At 50.2% G+C, this 23002-nt stretch overlaps 6 protein-coding genes across 6 annotated transcripts; 4 read left to right on the plus strand and 2 right to left on the minus strand.

Annotated features, from left to right (window-relative positions):
* Positions 1-272: 272 nt before the first annotated feature.
* On the plus strand, positions 273-3490 carry N7515_009211 (putative pre-mRNA splicing factor; the record flags this gene model as incomplete). The annotated part of the gene is made up of 4 exons (XM_056669955.1): positions 273-1220; positions 1533-1709; positions 1944-2235; positions 2322-3490. The coding sequence occupies 4 exons, from the start codon at positions 273-275 to the stop codon at positions 3488-3490; spliced, it is 2586 nt and encodes an 861-aa protein (XP_056517754.1).
* Positions 3491-4037: 547 nt separating this feature from the next.
* N7515_009212 (uncharacterized protein) lies at positions 4038-6512 on the plus strand (the record flags this gene model as incomplete). Its single annotated transcript, XM_056669956.1, has 1 exon — positions 4038-6512. One exon carries the CDS (start codon positions 4038-4040, stop codon positions 6510-6512), a length of 2475 nt encoding a protein of 824 aa, XP_056517755.1.
* A 4146-nt stretch (positions 6513-10658) lies between these two features.
* On the plus strand, positions 10659-11939 carry gprC (the record flags this gene model as incomplete). Its single annotated transcript, XM_056669957.1, has 1 exon — positions 10659-11939. The coding sequence occupies one exon, from the start codon at positions 10659-10661 to the stop codon at positions 11937-11939; it is 1281 nt and encodes a 426-aa protein (XP_056517756.1).
* Positions 11940-14790: 2851 nt separating this feature from the next.
* N7515_009214 (kinase domain containing protein) lies at positions 14791-15536 on the minus strand (the record flags this gene model as incomplete). Its single annotated transcript, XM_056669958.1, has 2 exons — positions 14791-14990; positions 15026-15536. The coding sequence occupies 2 exons, from the start codon at positions 15534-15536 to the stop codon at positions 14791-14793; spliced, it is 711 nt and encodes a 236-aa protein (XP_056517757.1).
* A 1775-nt stretch (positions 15537-17311) lies between these two features.
* On the plus strand, positions 17312-18566 carry N7515_009215 (putative glycosyl hydrolase; the record flags this gene model as incomplete). Its single annotated transcript, XM_056669959.1, has 3 exons — positions 17312-17782; positions 17841-18097; positions 18158-18566. The coding sequence occupies 3 exons, from the start codon at positions 17312-17314 to the stop codon at positions 18564-18566; spliced, it is 1137 nt and encodes a 378-aa protein (XP_056517758.1).
* A 3934-nt stretch (positions 18567-22500) lies between these two features.
* On the minus strand, positions 22501-22907 carry N7515_009216 (acyl carrier protein; the record flags this gene model as incomplete). The annotated part of the gene is made up of 4 exons (XM_056669960.1): positions 22501-22538; positions 22600-22648; positions 22708-22788; positions 22842-22907. 4 exons carry the CDS (start codon positions 22905-22907, stop codon positions 22501-22503), a joined length of 234 nt encoding a protein of 77 aa, XP_056517759.1.
* Positions 22908-23002: the final 95 nt, after the last annotated feature.

A 23002-nucleotide genomic window follows, 5' to 3' on the forward strand; every position in this document is an offset into this window, starting at 1 on the left:
AGCGTGGATCGACTCACCGCGTCGGACAGATCACATCCTTGCAACATATCAGAACACCAGGGAACCCCAGGCCTTTGGCCTTGTACTCGAGATTCAAAGGTACCGTCTCCGGTTCGTCGATTGCTTTATCTCCTGCTGACCAGAACGTTTGCTCAGTAGTCCATGCCCCCCTAAACAAACACCACGATATGTCTACGGACCCTACGAACCTTCTCCAACTTCTTACCTTGAAGAACCCACCATCTACCATCCACTATTGCCGTTGAACCACAATGGCTCGCCTTAGCAACGTCGCTGTCGTTGTTCCCCTTCCTTCCTTCGACATAGATCCCCTCAGGAACTTCGACGAAGGGTTCTTCGACCGTACTGTTGATTCCATCCTCTCTGAGGAAGTGAGCATCGAAGAATCGCATGATGAAACGACGGACAAAATGGCGGACAATACCGGCATCTCGAGTTCATATGGAAATGACGGCGCGTCAGACCCCATAAGTGATGATCGTCGTAGCAAAGTGACCAAGTCGCCGCATTTTTCCACCCCATCGGCCACTACACCTGCGGAGGCGAGACAACGGAAGTTGAAGTCGTCCTCTAGGATCAGGAAAAACGTCACGGTGGATGATCTCAATACCGATGATGACGATCTTCCGCAAACTCATTCCGAGGAAGCTATCGAGATTGAGCCGGGCGATAAACCTGCTGCACCTATCGACAACACCAATTCTGACGAAAAGGTGGTTGTTGAGAACGAAGGCACGACTGAAGACATGATTTTCGCCTCTGTAGATCCAGAAAAGCAGATTGAAGTACTGCAGTTTATTGCATCACATTCGTTCATGACGAGTCAATCCCAACCCGTCCGACGTTCAGCCAGGCTAAAATTCACCGGCCAAGTCCGCGAGATCGCTGCGAAAGCCGGGCTAGACGAGGCGGGCATTGATGCATTGATCCAACTTGTTCGAAAGACTTATCTTGAAGACCGGGGGATTCCAGTATCCGAAGATGCCGGCTCAGCGTTTGGGGATGAAGTCCATGGCGAGGAAGGTTCACGCCCCAAGAGCTCGAAACGCAAACGGACCAGGAGCAGCTTGGATCACCCGGAGGACAAGGAAATCAAGAAAAACAAGAAGAGTCAGAAGGATAAGCACAGACGTCACAGTCATGATGGTGTTCCGCATGATGAGCTGGCCGTGGCTGTGGAAGCACCGGTCCCAACAGAGGTCTCAGCGGAGGTCCCAGCGGAGGTTCCAGCGGAGGTTCCAGCAGAGGTTCCAGCGGAGGTTCCAGCAGAGGTTCCAGCGGAGGTTCCAGCAGAGGTTCCAGCAGAGGTTCCAGCAGAGGTTCCAGCAGAGGTTCCAGCAGAGGTTCCAGCAGAGGTTCCAGCAGAGGTTCCAGCAGAGGTTCCAGCAGAGGTTCCAGCAGAGGTTCCAGCAGAGGTTCCAGCAGAGGTTCCAGCAGAGGTTCCAGCAGAGGTTCCAGCAGAGGTTCCAGCAGAGGTTCCAGCAGAGGTTCCAGCAGAGGTTCCAGCAGAGGTTCCAGCAGAGGTCCCAGCCGAAGGCAAGGCCGAGGTTTTGGCTCCGGTAGATGAGCCGATGCATGAGCAGGACGACACATTCGATATTCCGAATATGTCTACCAAGGCTACGCCGGGCAGCCCCAGTACATCATCCTTGATTGTTGACTTGACCCAATCTCCGCCCCCTGAGGAGGTGATTGCTGAGTCTCCGCAGGATAAGCTTGATCCTTTGAGAACTGATCAGGAGCTTGTCCCGGTAGGGATTTTGGCAGCCGAAGCAGGTTCGACTGATATTCCGCCAGCTTTGATTTCTGAGAAAGCAGCATCACATGAACAGGGATATACTCCACTTGACTATTCAACTGAAGCAGGCTCAGTTGATGCTCCGCCAGTTTCGATCTCTGAGAAAGCAGCATCACATGAACAGGGAAATACTCCCCTTGACGTGTCAGCTGAAGCAGGTTCGGTTGATGCTCCGTCAACTTCGAATTCTGAGCAAGCAGTATCACATGAGCAAAAGCGATCGAAACGCCGTGCGTCGATCAATGAGTCGCGAAAAGAGAAGAACAAGCGCAAACGCGAACGCAGAAAGGAGCGCAAAAAGCGCGTCAGCTTAGGTGTACAGACAGGTCGACAAGAGGAGTCCGTCGACACAGAAGAACACGTCGTGCCTTCTACTCCACCAAAATCTCCAGAAAACCCACAGAGGCTTAATGATAGTGGCCGGCGGACCTCCCTTCAGCTCTCGTTTCCTGCCGAGGCATCGCTACGGGACCTGGATTTTTGAAGACCAATGATTTGCCAGATATGAGTTCAAGTGATGAGGTTCAGTCAAAGTATTTTCTGGGAGTTCACAAAACCGAAGTCGTTCGGCCAAGGAAAAGGCAGAGGATGTTGTCTTCACTACATGCTACATCGCTCCCCCTTGAAACCCAAGAGCTATTAAAAGAGATGAATTTGCCCCCGGAGTTCTTGTCTTCGGATTCTTCCCTAACTGATGCGAGTGATTGTGATTCCGATTGGGAAGATCTATCTGATCACTCTTCCAATCCTCATGTCAAGTTGTCGCCGCCCAAAAGCCCCCGTCATGTGTCCGAATCTCCAGATATCAACCCCCAGACCCCTGTTAAAAACGTCTCTTTCCTTGTTCCAGAACCAATCAAGACTCCACAGATCAGAGCCCCGAAGCTTTCTCCTTACTTTCCACGTGTGCAAGTCGACCCTGAATCTTGTCTTCCATTCCCCCCAATCGACGCACCTTCTTTTGGACTTATCCAGGAACAGCTTGCGCATGACCCCTTTCGTTTACTCATTGCAACCATCTTTCTCAATCGTACCCGGGGTGGAGTCGCCCTACCTGTCTTGTTCAAAGTCTTTGAACGATACCCCACAATCGAGGCGATGGCAGAAGCAGAATCTTCGGAATTGGTATCGATGATCAACTGTCTGGGATTTCAAAATCAACGCGCAAGGAAATGCATCACACTCGCCAAAACCTGGTTGTCCAACCCCCCGGATAAACGCAAAAGATACCGCAAGCTCCACTACCCGCAAAAGCTGGACGGCCGAAACGTTGGTCGCGAAGAATGTATTGACGAAGAAGACCTGCGTGTCGGTTGGGAGATCGCACATCTCCGGGGCATTGGAGCCTATTCCCTTGATAGCTGGCGAATCTTCTGTCGTGATGAGTTGCGCGGCAAGGCCTCTGACTGGAAAGGGACGAATGCCACCGAGGTGGGGTTTGTGCCGGAATGGAAATGTGTTCTGCCACAGGACAAGGAGTTACGCGCCTATCTTACTTGGATGTGGCTCAAGGAGGGATGGGTTTGGGATTACAACACGGGTGATTTGACGGCTGCGAGTGACAAGACGATGAGAGCTGCGCAATATGGCGGGGTTGCTCGTGAGGAAGAAGGGAATTGGGTGCTCGAGACATCTCCAATAAAGGCTGGGAATGGCTTGCATGCGGATTGATCGATGTGAGCCAAATAACGAGATTCTTCATGTGACGATCTACTACGATCTATCAGACCAATGTACATTCAAACATTCAACTATTTACTATTACTACTGTCTATAATACCGTTGAAACTTTTTATATACCTGCCTCAGGCCGTTTAGCTGAACTTTCTGGAGAATCTGGAGAAATCTGGGCATCTGATGTCAGGGTACGGAGTAGTCAGGCAGCAAAAACCACGTCAGTTAGAAGAGGCGGGGGCCGAGACTTGTTCACCGCATAATGCATTTCTTCCCACTTCACCGATCTCATGCGCTTGTACCTGAATGCGCTTATTGTTTCTTTCTTTTTCTTACATTCGAGGACTGAGCACTCCGCGGAATGCCAGGTTTCACCTGATTAAGCGACCAACACGATACGCGATTTAAGCGCCGACCAGAAGAGCATTGGAGAGACAAAAATAGGACATTCCCCTCAGTGGCGGTGCGACACGACCATAACGAGGTAAACCGATGAGCTGAGAAACTCGAAGCCGGTCTCGAAGTTTACGAACGGAAGTTCGCCATGTTCCCCGTGAGACCTAACCGAGACGATAGGAAGAAGGCGAAGACTCCCCAGACTTCAACCAAAAAGCCACAGACCCGCCCGTCAACCAAGGATCGTGAATCTCCTCCCGGTACCTCGCCAACTTCCTCTCTACGCAGATCCTCCATGCCAGGACTCGACAGTCGGTCGGGGACTGCCTCGTTCCTCGAATCTAGGACCAGTCTACCATATCCCGGTTTCTCAAAGGCTCATAGCAAGGAGGACGTTCGGAAGACAAATATCCCCACACCGGACCCGACCGATTTGACGGAACTCGAAGATGGGAAAACAAATGGGAAAACAAATGGTACCAGCCACCACCGGACGGAGAACCACCATGCGCCTCCCAGTCCGCCTCTGACTGGTCTTGACCATGAGTCCTCGAGAAAGGGGAGTGTCGTTGAGGACGAGAAGGAAGAAAAACCAAAGAGGAAAACAAACATCAAGATTAGAGCGGAAGTCAACAGGTCCTCGTCGAGTTTACGGTCGAAACGGGATGACGGCACCAAATCCAAGTCCAGTAGCAAGACCTCGCGAACAGAGACCCCTACGAAATCTAAAACCCCCAAGGATGAGAGCGAACCTACCCGGTCGTCGAGCTCGAAATCCAAGCCGAAGGTTTCCGAGGACAAGAAAATCCCCAAACGGTCCAGTCGCTCGACGATGACTGCTTCACCGTCGAACATTACGATGCGTGATGCCGTTGAGTCAGTGAACGGGTCCGACGCGACATCTATCGCGCCCAACCAACAGCACCCACGGAAACCCATGACCCCGCCTACGAAGCCTCCATCACGTACTCAGAACCGATCCGCCATGTCCCATCGACGCACTGCCAGCGACGAGTCCATCGATTTCATCAAACCAGCAAACCCACATGCATTTGGCGCACCCCCGCCGCCTCCACCTCCGCCCGAAATGCCCGCCACGATCCCTCGAGTCGATTACTTGCTGAAAAACGGTGGTCTGGATCACAAGGTGTCGAGGGCGCTGCTGGCTGGCCTCGGTCAAACGGATCCATTCTCGCAGGGACAGTCGCAGTCCCGGGCTGTCGCAAGCAAGATCTTCGATCCATATAACCGGTTGTTGGACGATTACCAGAAGGTCATGAACAAAAATGGGTCGCTTGCGGTTGCGACAGGTTACCGGTCCGTCGCACGACGTTTATTAGATCGTCTGGAGGCTGTATTCGCGCGCGATATCTCCTCCGAGCCCTGCAGTTGCCAAATATGCGAACAAGCGGACTCCGACGAGCGGCCGGACGGCGTGAGCTGGGGCGAGGTTTTGGAGCTCGTGTCCGGCCGCCGGGAACTTCCCATGTGGCCGCCCTTCACGATGGCGCCAACCAGTGTGGACACCGGTGCGCCAGGCGATGAGCATATTCCAATGCAGAAACTGGACGTCGACGTTCCTGAAGAGTACCGCGACCACTTCATCCGGCAGTCGCGTAAGACGAAGGTCGCGGTCGACAAATGGCTGAGTGAGCAAAACGACCCGGGGACCAGCGCTCCCAACGAGGTTGACGATGAAACGTTGACCTTCGCCATGCTGACGCATCTCCAACCCCACCAACGCTCCTTGTTCTGCTCCTTACTCGGCATCAATTCAGCCACTCCTGTCCCGCGAGCTGGCGACGAGAAGCCCCGACCGAAACCCTCTGCGCTTGTGTCCTCCGCCTCTGCCATCCAGCGTCTCTACCGACTTCCCTCCCTCCCTCGAGACCCAGAAACTGCCATGTACATGTTGAACAACCCCACTCTCCACCATGTCCTCGCCACTCTTTCTGCCATCAGCGACGATGAATGGGAAATCCTCATCTCCGGCCGCTTCGACGGCTTCCTCCGCAGCGGCGCAGAAGACACCGGCCCAACCACCACGCCCAACTCCCGCTGGGGCAGCCGCTCCAACACGCCGTTGGGCGGCGGTATCTCTCGCGGCCCAACACCGAGCTACGTAGACGGCAGCTTCCGACCCCCCAGCCAAGGAGCCGGTGGCCCCTCCTCACCCGCCTCATTCGGCGGGCCCATCGCCTTAGACGAGGAAACCGAAATCGCCGCGTTAGCCGAAGTCGAGCGCGACATTTTCCTCGGAATGGAAGCTTTGGAAGATGCCTTCGAAGCCCTCCACTGCAAGGCCGAGGCCGTCCGACGCGCGCTCCGCGAACGTGGTGCCGGCCTCTCAGTCGCAAACCAGAGCCGCCGCGGCTCCTACGTGGAAGCGCGTCTTGGCACGCCGTTTTCCGGCGTCGGGACGTGGGAAAGCGGAGGCGAAGACGACTTTCTCGATGATGAGCGCTCTCTTGCACCGGATGACTCGGCTAGTAATATTAGCTCTAACCGTCGGCGACGGCCGAAGAGGCGCACAGAGCGACGTACGCCTGCGCCCGTTGAGGAGGAGGACGAGGAAGATGATCCTGTTGGGCGGCGGGATTCGCGACACTCTCGACGCAGGTAGATGTATACATGCACTGTCCTTGCTCTGCTCTGCTCTATCTATTCTATGTGCAGCATTTTCAACGGGATCGGTTCAGGAATAGCATGGGAAACGGATATACTGTTGCGTTCGTTGAGCATGGCTGACGAATTCGTGATACCCCCTCCGTACCCCCTTTTCCATACTATTGCATTGAGACATTATGTTCTTTCTATGGATTTTGCATCATCTCTGATTTATTAATCGATTCTAGCCTACTGGTCTTATGCTTGTTGTTTCTTATGATTGATGAATGCCATGAGCTTCCCTTTCCGTCCTCTGTGGACCTGGGCTATGATACAAGAATGATTTAGTAGCGCTATGTTAGACCACCGTAAGAATAAGAAATGCCCGTACGCTGTACTATGTCTGGGATACTCGGTACTATCTCTTATCTCCGAAGGTTCCTGTCTCAGCTTACTCGAAAATGAGCCGAAGGATTCGCCGATCACTCGGAAGCCGAACCGAATTCATATGCTTATTCCGGTGGACATGGACATGTGAATCTGCGATCCCTGTCATCTTTTGTGGGTACTAGCTGCTAACTTGCTAAGACAATTGAGAGATTTAAGTGAAACTAGTCGCTGATCTTGAATATTGTCTCAGGGTAACTAGTTATTGAATCACCACAGTAGTCATGTAAATTTGTCCATTCAGGTGATGCTTAGCTACATGTTCTAATGGGAATGCATTAATGATTGCGAACTATTGGTGATACCAAGCAAGTGCTAACCTCAAGAGGTGGGCACTAAGTGGAAAGACTAGCCATCTCCTGCATATAATCCGGATTCCGATGCATGTGTCATGGTCTTTGAAATGAAACAGGGACAGGGCTGAGGTGGTATGCGCGGTTCAGGGGTATTGTGTCTGTTTACATTGGATATTGCTCTTAAGTCTCATTCTGCACATGGTTCATGCATCTAACTAAACACTGTATTCAGGGATTTGTTTAGTTTGCTCGGGATTTGGCGATCAATGCACATTAGCCTAATATACACGGAGTACTCCGTACAAAGTAAATTGGAATGAGTGCACGAACCCAGGACTTGGCTTCCTCTGAACGGAGTACGGGGCGATCACATGTAATTACAGGCGTCGAAAGTACGAGGTGGATAGTACTCCGTAGTGTTGCATTGACTGAGGGGCGGACGATCCAATAGTCTATCATATTGTTGGTTACCACCGCGATGGGATATCCGTTCGTACTTTTTAATGTGGATCTTAGGGTGGTCTGGCTCGAGAAGTTGAAGATCTAAATTGGTGGTTTTGATTAGCGTTACATATTGAAGTTTCGGGGTGTGATTGAAGAGATTGGGGCTTCGTAGCTTGGAAAGGGGTACCTAGATTGATAAGATTGTTCTCTGTGATGTTTGTTGTGACTATATTGTAACTACTAGTGGCGTTGTTTAGTGGTGAGTGTCATTTGCCATTATTGTGTACACCGTACCTAAAGTTGGGACCTGTGATGTCTTCATTGAACAGAAATGTGTCTCATATTCCATGGAGTTGCATGGACATACGGAGTGCTGTAGTTCACGAGTGGTTCATGACCTAGTAGTTCATCAAGATAGGTACTACATAGAATCTCTAGGAATGAAAGGGCCTATCGATTCAGACATGCATACCTACATGCTGTAGATTGTGATTCTATTTCTCCGATTTCCCCGTTGCCAAAGAGGTACAGAATAAGCTTAGATATTACCCAAGGTTCTCGACTAGTGGGACTGGCGTGGTAAAAACCTTGGCTCATGCGCTTGGCATAAAGAGATTAACTGGCAAAAGAAGGTTGGGAGCAGAAATTTGCTAGTCATCTACCAGAGCATAATCCATTGTCGAACCGTGGTCGAACCATGGAACAGTTCGAGAACAAAGTTAAGGGGATAGTTAACTAGGCTAAGCTTTCATCTTGTTCTACTGTAGTTAGTCTATGCACGTGTTTAGAAAGCCCTCTCGACGCCGAGATGTACGTCGTACATAGAGTTTCGATCGACAAGCGGGGTGAGTAAAAAAGGCAAGTCTAAGAACAACCCCTTTCTAATAAGACACGGCATTGTGTCCAACCTTGGAAGACCGACAAGATTACATAGCTTGTACGTCAATGCACAGTGTAAATCAATGGAGATCCTAAGGGGCAAGCATGAGCCCTGGGTGGCAAGATCTTGCCTCCAAGGTTGGATTGCTTGACAGCATGACCCAGCTGTCATGTCATGCGATTGTGCATCCCTCCTTAGACAACATAAAACTCGGCTCGGCAGTTCCCGAGTTCCCCTGACCGACATCTGAGACATCTAAAAAAATTTCCACCCCAAACCTCTCATCCAAATCTACGTACGGAGTACTCGGGGCATACATTCCTTAGGTTTGATTTATCAGCCTCTACGATCGCCTGCTAGCGGCTCCAGAATTTACTGCAGACCGGCCGGTGCGTAATCATCCTTCCGTGATTTTGAATGGTTGATCACATCCACCAGGGGCAAATCTCCGCTCGGAGACGATTCCAAGCTTGGCACAGTCAGATTCCTCAGCGTAAGCCGCCTTCTTTATCCAGCTAATCCATATTCATCGTATTTACCCTTTCAATGACGAAGCTCCAATAAAGAGCTAGGGTCGCGTGACCTCCCCGGATTTCTATTGATTTTTTTCAGCTTTGAGTTTGGATCGCAAGCTTTCGCAGCACTTGGCGGTGGTTTCAAAAAAAGAAAACAGCTCCCTCGGAGAACTGAAGAGAATTTGTGAGTGGAGGAGAGTCGTGTGGAGCGAAGCTTAACCAGGCCCAATCGTAGAGCCAAGAAATTGAATGCCCACTATTGAATATTATCTTAATAATCCTTTTGTTCGATCGACAAATTCTCGTATCTGCATGTTATTTCTATGCCATATGGTTTACCTCGTGCGGGGTGCCATACTTTCTAGGGTTTGTGCCAAGATACCCTGGTCAGTCTTTTGTTGCCAACGTTTTCCTTTGTTACACAAGATCTCTTTGTTCGACTTGACTGACGATATATGATCTAGACCAGTCACAAACGTCTACGTACCAGCCACAATAAGACCGTTTAGGAAGGTGTCCGCTGGTGGATATAAAGAAATAAACATCGTGTTTTCAAGCTCGTGGAGACCACGTTTGTTCATCATCTCCCCCCACTAGTGTTCCAGAAGCATCGCCCCTGCAGTTACCCTGCAGGCAACACTCTGGACGGGCGATCCGAGGCCCCTATCAATGAACATCACTTGCGCTTTGGCCTGGACGGAAATCCGGAGACCGGGTGATCAAGCGGGACGGGATTTGGGTTCTGGAAATTGGGGACATGCTCCTCTCCACAGTGTGCAGCGCCGTTTCCAAGTGGTAATATCTCCATGTTTAGTGCGTCCACTTGGTACATCTTAGGCAACCAGTCCATTTTAGTCTGTTCGTTGAGTGGGGAAACCCAAAATTACACCATCTAGCCTAAACACTTTGTCGCCGTTTCATTCGACACCTCGTGGCAAACATGCTCCCCCCTAACCCACTCTGGCAACACTGAGTTAATCCGGAACTAAAGAGGCTAGAGTGGAGTACAATGTCCGTTGTCAGTATGGAAACAGGGTTTCGCGGCTTTCACGGCTATGGACGCCGTGGACGGTGAAGGTTTATGGAGATCTCCTCGGGAGCCCATACTTCTTCCACAGAAGATTTCCACTTCCCGAACTTATCAACGTGGAGCATCCAGCTATTGACAGATAGATGGGCTGAATGGCTCAAGCGTGGTTTGTAAGTTCTGGCCTATCAAAATTTGAGTTCGAGCAGTCCCAGTAGTCTGGCTGTCGGTTCTTTCTTTTCTTCATTGCATCTGTTCCTTCAACTTTCTCGTGGCTTTCTCCTCTCAATTAGTTCTTTGTCTCTCTTTCATTGCAGGTGGACTGCTGGGGAGGTTATAACGCTCGGGATATTTTCATTTTCCATTCATTAGCACTCACGCCGGCCTTCTATATCGCTTTTCTTGCTCAGCTTCTTCAATTTGTGATCAGTGACGCCCAAGACGCAAACACGCCCAGCACGCCCAGGACGCCACTTCGCCACCATTATATGAACTTTCAACCAGGCAATGATAGCAGACATTCAGAAAGCAACCAACTACACAACGTCCCGAAATGTCGGCGCTTATTCTCATGGGCTTGATGCCCAGAGGAAATGAATACTCATTGGCCGCGCGATTGTCCAATGCTCCGGAAATTGATATCGACCCTCTTCCGGCTAACCACCGACGAGGCTTGATAGCTATCGCGGTGATGGCCCTTTTGTCTCTCATTGCAACCTCAGTACTCCTCTTCTTCATCACCTATCGACTTATTTTCTGGCGTGGCAGTTATACACGATACATCGGTTACAACCAGTATATCATCCTGATCTATAACTTGGTTCTGGCAGATTTCCAACAATCTCTTGCATTCATCATTTGTCTACGATGGATCTTAACGGACAAAATCCAATCTGGCACCGCTTCCTGCTTTTTGCAAGGCTTATGGCTGCAAATTGGCGATCCCGGCAGTGGCCTGTTTGTGCTGGCCATCGCCTTCCACACATTCCTGCTGGTCGTCTGGGGCCGTAAAATGTCCTACAAATTCTTCGTCTTCTTCGTCGTTGGCGTCTGGGCCTTCGTGGCCCTGATGGTAATCATCCCATTAGCCCTGCACGGCGCCGACGTTTTCGTCCCCTCAGGAGCCTGGTGCTGGATCAGCGAAGAATACGAAACCACCCGTCTGTGGACTCACTACATCTGGATTTTCCTCGCCGAGTTCGGCACCGTCGTTCTCTACGCCGTGATGTATTTCCAGTTGCGCCGCCAAATCGCCGCCTCCGCCATTCTGGGCAACAGCCAACTGGAGAGTCTGAAGCGGCTCCGCCGCGTTGTCGGCTACATGACCATCTACCCAATCGTCTACATCACTCTCTCATTGCCACTCGCAGCCGGCCGCATGGCAACAGCCCACCGCGACGAACCCAGCATCACATTCTTCTGCTGCGCCGGCGCCATCATCACCAGCTCCGGACTCGTCGATGTCATCCTGTACACCCTGACCCGCCGCAACTTGATCATTGACTCGGAGCCCAGCCATGACCGCTCCTACAACAAATTCAACAGCAGTAAGGGCAAGCGTGGTGACACCCATATGACTACCATCACCGCCGAGCCGTCCAAGCGCAATATGGGCGGGACGTTCGACGATCGCGATGGTTCAACGGATAACATTGTCACGCACACCCCCCAGGGCCATCATTCTGATGACCATGAAATGGCCCCCATTGGGAAAGTGTTCCAGCATACCACGATTGAGATTACGCATGAGCCTGCGTTCCCGGCCGAGGAGTCGAGCGGACGCTCCAGTAAAGAGGATTTCCAACGGCCGCCTCCTGCAGCATGGCGGAGATGAGTCGATGACTTTGCTTTCTATGTTTTTATATCTCGAGCCACTCAGTGGTTAGATGCATATACTTATCCCCTATCATACGTATTTTCCCTCACGATCTTTCACTACCTTTTCATGTCTCTTTTTCTTCTGATCACTCTGATCACTCTCTTTTATTTCTATATACCTCTATTATCATTCACGATGGGGCCCTGTACATACTTCAAAAGACGGAAACGGACTCATGTCCTCGGGTGTTATTTAACGATTCCCATGGGGGTTACTTAATTCACAATCTCAAGACCGGTTTCACTATCAATGGATGTTCAATTTGATAGACCTAGGTAACCTCATCCTCTAATCCACCAACTAAGATGACGACAACGCTCACTCTCCAGACCCCAGATCCCCTTTCCCAAAAAAAACTCCGTAGTAGCCGAAACCTCATGTCTAGTTGTTTGGAAAGCCCCTGGCGAGCACGCCAGGTAACTGCTTTCGTCAAGCACTTAGGACGATGGATTTCTACCTTCTCGTGGTGTCCGGTGTCAGTACCCTCTCATTCTGTGGAGGGGAAGCCAAAAGAATCCGCGTGGGGTGAATAGGGGTCGCGCTGCAGAGTTTTCCGTGGTCGACAACACCCATTCCACCCCCACACAAAGCAGAGGAAAACGGGTTATGAAAACCATCCGACGACTGCCTACTCGACTCGTACTCGAGACCGAAGCTGGACTTGTTTTCCAGTGGTTGTGGTATCGCCTAGGCAGGAGACAGGACACCCCTGAGCTTGAACACCTTCTGAGATCGCGAGACGCCAAGGAATGGCGCTGAGTGGCGAGGGGGAATACAACTGGTGGCGCAGCAGGTTGAGCAAGTCGCTCAGGAGCTTCCTGGGATACTTTGAACCGGAACCTCGTTAAGGCATAGCTACGGGCAACTCTGACTAGGATATTCTGTGGTTTTTTTCCAAGCGGGGTGCACATTCTGGCGACGACACTCGACGAATTTGTTAAGGCGCAGCTACGGGTGATCGAGAGGGCTGCAAAACCAGGGACACAAGTTTGGTTAGTGAAGGACAGCTGGAGTATCCTGCAGGGTCAATGGGGATACTCCTGGCCACCTTTGCGAGACACGGTCGGCCGGATGGAGAGAGATCTCTGCCGGTAACGCGAAGTAGGGAGACTTCTCCCTATGGGGCGTGGCACATCATGGCAGTGACGGACGGGTCGAGAGGACCCGACGAGACTGTCTATGTGGCCCGAGAGGACGGACGCGCGTGTCGGTGTGCAAATAGACAGAAACAGCTACCTCACTCGCACTGAGGACCTGAAATCTACCAGCCAAAGTGGTGTCGTCCTAGGGGGCCAGGTCCGACCTGTCTTTACTATCTCACTCGCACTGAGAACCTGCAGCTGGGATGTGATGTCGTTCTAGCTGAAATGCTGATGATGCATGCTTACGGAGCACTCCTGGAGACACCTGGGGTGAGAGGTTCTGGTCCGGCCTCAATATCTGGAGGGCGTCCATCGAAAGATGCGCGTGCTGAAAACCAGGGCAGTGGCCTGAACAAGCGGGCCTGTCGAAGCTGCTTTACATCAGTCAAGAACCCGTTAAGACTTAGTCACGAGCAACCTTGGCTGTGTAGTCATGTCTCTTGGCCCACGATACACGCCAGAAAGAGAAGGCCGGCTGGCCTGGATCTTCCTGACGGACACTCCCTAAGGGCAGCGCTCTCCCGGGATGGCTCCGCCCAGCGACTGGCAACTTGGTTCTTCAACCTGGGACGACTGGGTGAGAACAGGCTCGCAAGAGAGCTAGAGGGCGGCAACATGTGGCCACACGAGACCCACACAGGGGGGACACCGAGAAGGAGACGAAGGGACGTAGCTCTATAGCTAGACAGCTGCTCGGAGGGTCCCTACTACTGCTAAGATAGGGGAAGGAGGAGGAAGAAAGGGAAAAAAAATAAAATAAAAATTTTAGTGACATGCACTAAGACCTGTCACCAAGCTGGGCGGACGAGGCCTAGCACCAGTGGATCCTTGAGTTAACGATGGGAGTTGTGGGCGGGGGCGCATGCGCCCCGTAGGTACGATGTACATAAAAAGCTGGGTTCGAACCGAGGAGGGACTGCTTGCCCACAAGGGCGAGGCGGCCAGCCGCTTATTCAGAGTAAGAATATAAATATATAAATAGTTGTTTGGAAATTATTGTTTGAATTCTTTTGGCTCGTCCTTGTGTGATCCCAGATGGCATCCCAGCCCTGGGATCACACTTGTGATCGTAGTACTTCGTTTGCGATTTGACAGCGTTTCAATTCCCAGTGCTTCGCTAGCTTTCCCCGAAGCTGCTGAGACCCCGTCCGATGCGATTCGTCCTCGGATCGGATATGAAAATCGGGTGAATAGCCCGTGAAGGCTTCAAATGGGGTCATGCCGGTTGTTTGATTGAGTGCATTGATGGAAGCAAATTCGGCGGTGGTCAGTAATTTTTACCAGGGTATCTGTCCGTCGGCTTTCAAATAATTCCACCCTCAAACCGAAGGCCAAACAGAACCATAAACCAAGTTCTGGAACAATATATCCGAAGATTGTTGATGAGGGGTAGATGCACTGGCCAAAGTTACTGACCACTGCCGAATTCGCTTCCAACGATGCACTCAATCAGTCTGGTTGGACAGCTCACATTGACCTGTAAGAGCGTTCATGGTAGTATCTTTCAAATTGAGCACATTCCAGACATCTGACAACCTGATCCTAGTATGTGCGAAATCCTTGTGTCCACAACACACTATCCTTGCTGTCCGTCACCATGCGGCAAAACTTCGAGAGAATTCTGTGTAGATGTACCAAGGCAAGACAGGATGGCGTGGACTGCTCTAATCCTCCCGAAAAACCACTGGGCTAATCAACATATCCTGAGAAACATCCAACCCATCGAAATGAGGGATACAGTTGACGTTGACGTTGCGACAAACATCCCAGATGGCGGTTTTCACATCCTTCGCTGAATCAAATTGAGATAGCCAACATTGTTTGATAATTTGTCCACATGGTATATCAGATATATTAGGAAATTCTTTTTGTGTGTAAAGGATTTTTCAACCTCCTCACTAGGTATTTCTTCATACGGGCTCGTGCATTGAAAAATCTCGTAAAGAGTCGACCCTAGTACGAAGAGATCTGTGGCCACCGTCGGCGGGTCTCTCCAATGCCGAGGAAGGTAAAACCGGGTCCCTTCACCAGAGGCTGACTTTGAACCATCTAATGAAGAGCCAGAGAAGTCAATAATCTTGATGTCAAAAGTCGGATCTAGTAAGAGGTTTCGTGGTTTAATATCGCAATGGATAACCCCGTTCCTATGCAAGAGTTCGACAGCTTCTGCGACTTGATATGCCCACTTTAATTTGAGGCTTGTTGGTATTGGCTCGTGGGCTCGGAGATACGTCTTGAGATCACCGGTTTTCATATATTCAAGCTTGAGGCCTTCCCTGGAATGGCCTAGCATGCGAACAAGCCTCTTATGTGGTCCAACACGATGATAGATGCTGGCTTCTTTAGCGATATCCGAAATATGATCTTCGAGCTCACTCCCTGGAAAATGGTGATTTGAGCGCAGTCCCATCGCTAAGGAGCTCGACAATCCCAGTGAGGCCTCCTGAGATGAATTGGCCTTTAGCAATTCTCCAGCTCGTATAGACCACGTTGGGTTTGGTAACATCGGATTCTCGATCGGCCGAGGCGAGTTGTCGATCTCCCTATTTATAAGCATCAGGTAACATGGTAGAGAGGGCGGGAAAGCGTGGAATACCCTTTCAGCATCCCCAGCAGGAGTCCGACTGATCGGGCAGGCGTGGTAGCGAAGACAACCAAGACCATACCCAATTCCCAATATTGAAATATAGCTATCGTCCAAACAGCCGCATTTCCCCAAACTGAAGAGCGAATCACTAAATGCAAACCAAATCCGAACACTTAGGTATTGACTTTGACCAGGGAACAAGAAGGTAGCAATCAAGGGGTGACGAAGTGAGGCCAGGGGATAGTAGCTAGCCCTGTGCCCCTGTCACATGACGTTCTCTCTCATCAGGTCCGACGGTTCATCTTCAACAGATGTTAGCAATTTTACTTGACCGACTGACAATTTGCAGCGGCGTAGAGGCCTATTCAGTGAGACAATTCTACCACATCCCTAAAGATAACAATCCAAGGAAGGGATGCCGAGCTCTTGGTTTCCTTCCATTAGCTGTTCTCTTCAGCGCTTGTCTCTTTATGTTCTCATTGCGCATTCAAGTGCAGCCCGAGATGTGCAGTGATGTGATTGTGACCGACTGAGCAATCTTTTTGACTTTCGTCTCATGTCTGTCTCATCTGAAGCGTGATACCAACGCGACATACCACTACCCCAAGCTCTCTTGAAAAAGTGGAGCTCCTTGGCCGACAGTCGGCTTGCAGACACATGGGAAACACACCGAGACACCTGTCTTCCACGGGAATGCCAACATTCCAAGGAACACAGACCGAAGCTGCTGACGTCAGGCTGGATTTCAATGTGGTGCATCTCAGACAATGAGTGTCTCATATGGCCTGTCACTACCTCGCAGTCTGTCTAAACCGAATGCAAGCACAGAAGGAACTAAAGCGCTGGTTCCGATGCAACCCCAGATTCGCATTGCATTGCAGACACAAGCTGGAGAGAGCTCGATCGTATTACTATTGGCTATTTGGAGCTCAGGCGAATTCCAGGATGGCTGTTCAGCATCGGCCAATGAAATTCAACCAGAGTGTATCACTTCATCCAACCTCATCTGCGACTCGGGTGATTTTATTCCGAAAATAGGAATTTTAGCCTGAACAATAAGCACATAGCCGGTCTCAGAACGCGACAAAGGCCTTACCAAGACCCTCCACTTTCTGTTGCTCAATTGACTGACTGCTTCACCTGAGGGAAGAATAGCGGGGCTTGGCCTTGCAAGGGATGAGCATCAACGACACCGCCTGTATGCCTTGTACAGCAACACCGGAACGACCACACCCCTTGATCATGTGGAGTAGTGAGAGCATTGACAAACCGACTGAGATCGGACCGGTGTTCCTGCAAGGCTGGTTCCTTAAATTGCCGTCGACATGCATCTTCGTTGTTCTAAGGCAGAGCTGCAGTCCCACAACGAGGCGATCCTTGCAGATCAGCGATCCATATGATCCGCGATAGTGGACCATCTTCATACTGATTGTCAATCAAGGCACCGCAGCTGCAAGAATGCATACTTGTTCTTGGATATGCTGTCATGTATCCAGGAACCGAAGGCATTGAGATCAGAGCTATCTTATTTAAGAGAAGACGCATTGCCAACCCCAATATCTGGGTGAGTAGCTGCGTCTCTCTGAATCCTTTCAACCATGCTTTTCTCACGCCACGGTTTCCTAGCTCCTTCGCTCATATCGCTACTTCTCACTGGCAGCGCGGTTGCCGATGACGCGCGATCAAGGGCCCGCGATGCGCTCCAGACACTTCAGGGCTGGTATAACCCCAAGAGCGGGATCTGGGATACCTGTGGGTGGTGGGATGGCGCAAGCTGCATGAACACAATCGCGGATCTAGCTGCCCTCGACCCGTCGGTGATGGATACTGCGACATATGTCTTCAACAACACATTCAACATTGGGCCGGTATCAAATCCGCATCCCGGGCCGGAAATAAAGACTGTCTTCACGCGCGACAATCACCAATCGAGTGCCGTCAATGCCAGCCAGTGGCTCAACCAGGCATATGACGATGATGGGTGGTGGGCCCTGGCATGGATTGGCGCATACGACGTCACCAAAGAAGGAACATACCTGGAACTAGCCGAAGGAATTTTCCAAAGCTTGGTATGTAAAGCCCCGAGAGCCAAGTGCTTCTATTTGAAAAGCCGCTTATTGTCCCTAGGTTGACGCGTGGGGCACAAATTGCGGCGGCGGCGGTATTCCCTGGAACCCAACGAGCACATATGTCAACTCGATCACGAACGAACTATTTCTGTCCGTCGCGGCACACCTCGCGAACCGTGTTCCTGAAAGGAAGGAATACTACATCCGCTGGGCGCAGAAGGAATGGGATTGGTTCACATCCCAGGACTTTATCGGTGAAAACGGCACTATCAACGATGGACTGTTGGAGAACTGCGAGAACAATGGAGCCACAGTGTAAGACTCATCCAATCGCTAATCAGCTTCTCCCAGCTTGCTAATCCGAACCTCCAACAGATGGTCCTACAACCAAGGCGTCGTCCTCGGTGGCCTAGTGGAATTAAACAAAGCGTCACCAAACAACACATACCTCCCCTCCGCCAACAAGATCGCAAAAGCCGCCATAGAAACATTAGCCGACTCAAACAACGTTATCCACGAGTTCTGCGAGCCGCAGTGTCTTCCAGATGGCACGCAATTCAAGGGGATTTTCATCCGTAACCTGCGAAAGCTGCAGAAAGCCTCCCCGCACGACCTTTACCGAAAGGTTATCACCAGCTGCGCGGATAGTATCTGGGATAATGATCGCAACGAGAAAGGTCAGTTTGGCGTTAACTGGGCTGGGCCTATTGAGGCTGTAGTTGATGCGTCAACGCATAGCTCTGCCTTTGATGCTCTCGTTGCGGCCGTTGCGGTATTGAACTAGGGCGTACGGCGGGTTTTCCAATTGAACATGATCCATGGGTCACCCGCGGAGTTTGGTCAAATCTCGTGCATATAGATTAGTTCTGCATATACTAATATTATCGGTCGTTGCTTACGGTTCACTCAATATCTGCCTTGACCCAGCTAACACAATATGCCCAAGCTGAATCGTAGTAGAGCCCAGGGCCAAAGTTCCGATAGTGCATCACAGGTTCAATCTCGCGTTGCACAAATTGGGAACATTGAACTGGGAGCAGCTGAAATTTCCTTGGTGTCTTCGCATTTGACATCGTGGAAGTCTGTGGCACTACCATCGGGCCACCTCCCCTGCTGATATGGTAATAACCACCGTCTCATCTCCTGCCACACAAACACTTTTTGCTATACCAAAGGCTGCTACGAGGATAACATGGATTCCCGTGCATGTCCAAATCCAGCTCTACATCAAGGAGATCCGACAGAAGCCGACAACTCCATGGCCCGGTCTTTGTATTTCTTGCCCCTAGAATATGTATAAAGTCATATGCGACGACTAATGCCTCAATCCGGTGTAATCTTTCACCGTACAACACAAGCAGTTTCGCCATGCTTCCCTGCTAACTTTGGCAACGGTTGAATTTTCAAGGTGACCGACCAGAGACTGGAATGTCAATGATAGTGTCTTATCGGGTGGCGGTATCAGGATCCAGGACTCGAATGTCCAGAAAACCCGGCACTAGGAGTACTTGTCCTAACTGTGAGATACGACACGCCGCGTCGAAGAGAGCCAGGGGAAAGTGTCCCACACATACTTCGTGCAATCTGATTTGTCTGTGCCTGTTAGGTTGGCGAATAATCTGCCATGTTTTGGCGATCACCAGCATCACATGTTCAACCATTTGTTATCACCATCCAAACCGAACACCATTGTCAGCAGGCCGCGACTTACCATTGCGAAAGTTGGACTGGATTCTCGTGAGGATGCATCTGAAGCATGAAACAGATGGAATGTCCTCGTAAATATCCGAAGCACGGGTTGTACTGGCACGTCCAGCATTTTTGAATAATTGTCCTCCACTGCTGATCTCTTATTCCGTTGAGTGTTTGGAACACTTTGTCGGAAAAAAGACGCTGGATTTCTTCATCTTCCATTCCCTCGTAAGGTTTTTTGCCAAGTAGAATTTCGTAGATAGTGGACCCTAGAGCGAATAAATCGCTCAGCACAGTGTTTGGCGCATCTTCATCTCGTGGTAGGAAGTGTGCAGCATTCTCCATCACAATAGCCTCTGAGCCTTGTAATGACGAGCCGCCGAAGTCGGATAATCTGATTTTGCAACTTTTGTCTACCAGAAATTGACGAGCGCTGAGATCGGAATGAATAACATCCCTTTCGTGGATAAAGACCACTACCTCAATCGCTTGTCGAGCGAAGCAATATTTAGCATAGCTCAGCAAAGGGGTTTTCTTCAAGTAGGATTCGAGGTCGCCGTTGCACTCGTATCGTAAATCGACGAAATCATCGCCCCAGCGAATACACCGGGCAATCCGTTTATGTTTGCCCAGGTGACCATATATGCGGCCTTCAATATCTACAGCAGTTGTGCTGTAGTAATTTTTATTTCTGGGAACTTTCCGGACGGTCTTGTTGTTCAGCTTGTGGACGATACTGAATTGACCCACGCTGATGATGTTTTGTTGGTAGGGTTGCTCAAGTTCCTCAAGTTCACTGCGGAATCGACACCTTTGAACTAGTCAGTAATTGTCCAATAATAATATCAGTTTTTGTCCTAGCGTACCAGGATCATCGTGCCCAGAAGGCTAGTTGCCTTCAAAGTCAACTGTCAACTAGTTAGAAGGACGGTCGGCTCAGATAGGCTTCCTTTCTCATCTCCATAGAGAAAATCTGGAAATTCACATATATCAGTATCACCACACTTGATGAAACAGCTGGGTTCATGAATAAGTAACAGAAAGCATTCTCTCTGTGGTCGTGATGGCCACCTGGAAACCAGGGAGACAAGATAAAGGGGGTTTGGTATTCACCGCTAGCTCACCGCTATTTCTGCCCGTGGGACAGTTGTCAAATCAACAGTCGTTCTAGCCAATCAGGACTTTTGCTTTATCTGTGGGACGCGCCGGCCCGTCCCGCACAGCAACCCCACATTAGCAAGCCAGCACCGAAAGACCTACGTAATTCAGACAATAATAACAACACTGGAGCACTCTTCGAAGAAGAGGGACCGGTATCACGCACAGAGAATGCCACTTGGGGGATCGTCGGATGGTCATGTTGTATGAGGAAATTTCCCCCGTTCCCCTCACTTTGTTATTCATTGAGTCCTACTGTGCCTTTCAGGTGAAATACTTGGACCTGAAGAGGGCCATGGGGACTCTCTGTCAGACTGGGATAAGGCCTCCCTAGGCCATAAACAGGAAAATTGGTTTTTGTTGTGGTCTAGAGGGAATCAAGAAGGGCATTTCTCGTAGTTTCGTAAAGGATATTCCGAGCTAGGTCCAAAACGTAAAGAAGCTACTACATGTTTATGAAGTCGTTTAAAGCGGGTAGGGCAGATATTATTGGGGTTTAATAGGATCTGTTTAGAATTATATATCGCTTTTATAGGGAAAGTGGCTTCTGTACTTTGAATAAAAATTTCATCTTACAAATGATTATGATACGTTCATGTCTGTGAACTTTAAACGGTTTAGTGGCAGAAGAATCAAGTTCCACAGCGATTACAGTACTGTACAACTAATTTATGGGTACTTTTTGTTTCGTTATCGACGGATACTGTACTAATCCAGTATCAGGGCAGCAATGTACATTACTTCCCTACTCGAAAGTAGTGGCCACCCTGACATCCACTACTGGCAGGTCTCTTGACTCTCCCTTTTAGGCAGTCGTTGATCGCGCGCCCACGGGAGCAGAAAGGGATTTCAATTCGTCAGAACTTGCGTTTTATCACGCGCTTCGTTCGAATGGGGTTGCCTCTTCAGGATGGAGAGAACAGTGCATTACCTTTATATATAATATCTTAGAGAAGGGCTCTGCCCGGACAGGTTTGAAAATGGGGAGATTCTATACGTAATATACTGTTCTACCGTATAGTAACGCTAAAAGGGCCGCTGGTCGCAAATGACCGTGGTCTTCTCCTGGGAGAACTCAACTTTCAATTCAGAGAGGACATTGGAGCTCCTGTAACAGCCACCACTGTCGAAATCGCGTATTCTCCATCATGGCTAATAGACAGCTGTGAGAGACGTTTTCGAATTCTCTGCTCATGTGGGACTTTTTCATCGGTTCCGATCGGTGGTGCATCATGAATGACCAGCGATGGTTTCATCTGCCCCAAAACCTCCGCCTGGTGCCATTTGATCCGGCATGGAGAGACCGCCTTTATTGCCGCTTCTTTTGCTGCAAACCTAGATAAATTAAATCTCAGTAAAAGCGCAGAGTAGGTGACCTTGGTAGGTGAAATGGGCCTCCTCACCGACCAGCTAACCAGCTGGAGAGTTTCCAGAGTTTTCGTTGACCTCGGTCCTGCATGAGGCTATCGATTCTGCTCGATGAGAGGACATCGGCGACAGTTCGCGTGCACTGTAAATACTTTTTATACCGGAAATCAAACTCCCGTTATTCTGCGGCGTTGAAAATATGGCGGGCAAACCGATCTGCATGCCCTGGGTTCTCGTTCGTCAGAATCCGTCGAATTCGGGGAATGTGGCAGATGTCGGTGCCCAGGCCTAGGGGATAGTGAAAAGGGGCAATGTCGGTTCCTTGCATCGTACTCGCGGATGATGTGAGCCTCAATTATTGGGTATTACGTCACAGGACATGTCCTCTTCCTCCTCAAGTCACAGGTTCTCACAGCTCTCGTATCACACACACTTACCACCCGTCATGTGACGCCTGACTCCTGAGCCCTGATCGTCACAGACCAAAGGACATCCATTCTTTAAGCCCTATGCTTGATGTAGTCAATAGCGGCTTGAACTACCCGAAAGAGTCATAATTAGCCCTCACATCCGCATTTGAGGATTCATGAGGTATTTACCGGTGGTGATCCTTTCCGCCTCTTGATCGGGGATCTCAGTCTCAAATTCCTAGCCATCCAGGCAAGAATGTTAACATGGGATGAATATGGGCTTAGAGTTTTTCTCACCTCCTCCAGCGCCATAATGAGCTCAACAGTATCAAGAGAGTCGGCACCAAGGTCGTCGACAAAGCTCTTTTCACGGGTTACCTGTGGAATAACGGTGAATCGTTGTCGAGTTGTAGATTAGTTATGCCACTCACTTCTTCCTCCTTGACCCCGAGCTGTTCAGCAATTATCTTCATCACCCGTTCCTCAATGTTACCCATTTTGTGTTCACACGTGTAGCGGATGCTGTTTGAAATGAGAACAGAGCAGGTGAGACGGTCGATTTCAGGAGTACGGGTCTTGTTGGTCTTTAATA

The sequence above is a fragment of the Penicillium bovifimosum genome (assembly GCF_028826915.1).
Source record: "Penicillium bovifimosum strain IBT 22155 chromosome Unknown utg000007l_segment0_segment0, whole genome shotgun sequence".
Classification (NCBI taxonomy): Eukaryota; Fungi; Ascomycota; class Eurotiomycetes; order Eurotiales; family Aspergillaceae; genus Penicillium; species Penicillium bovifimosum.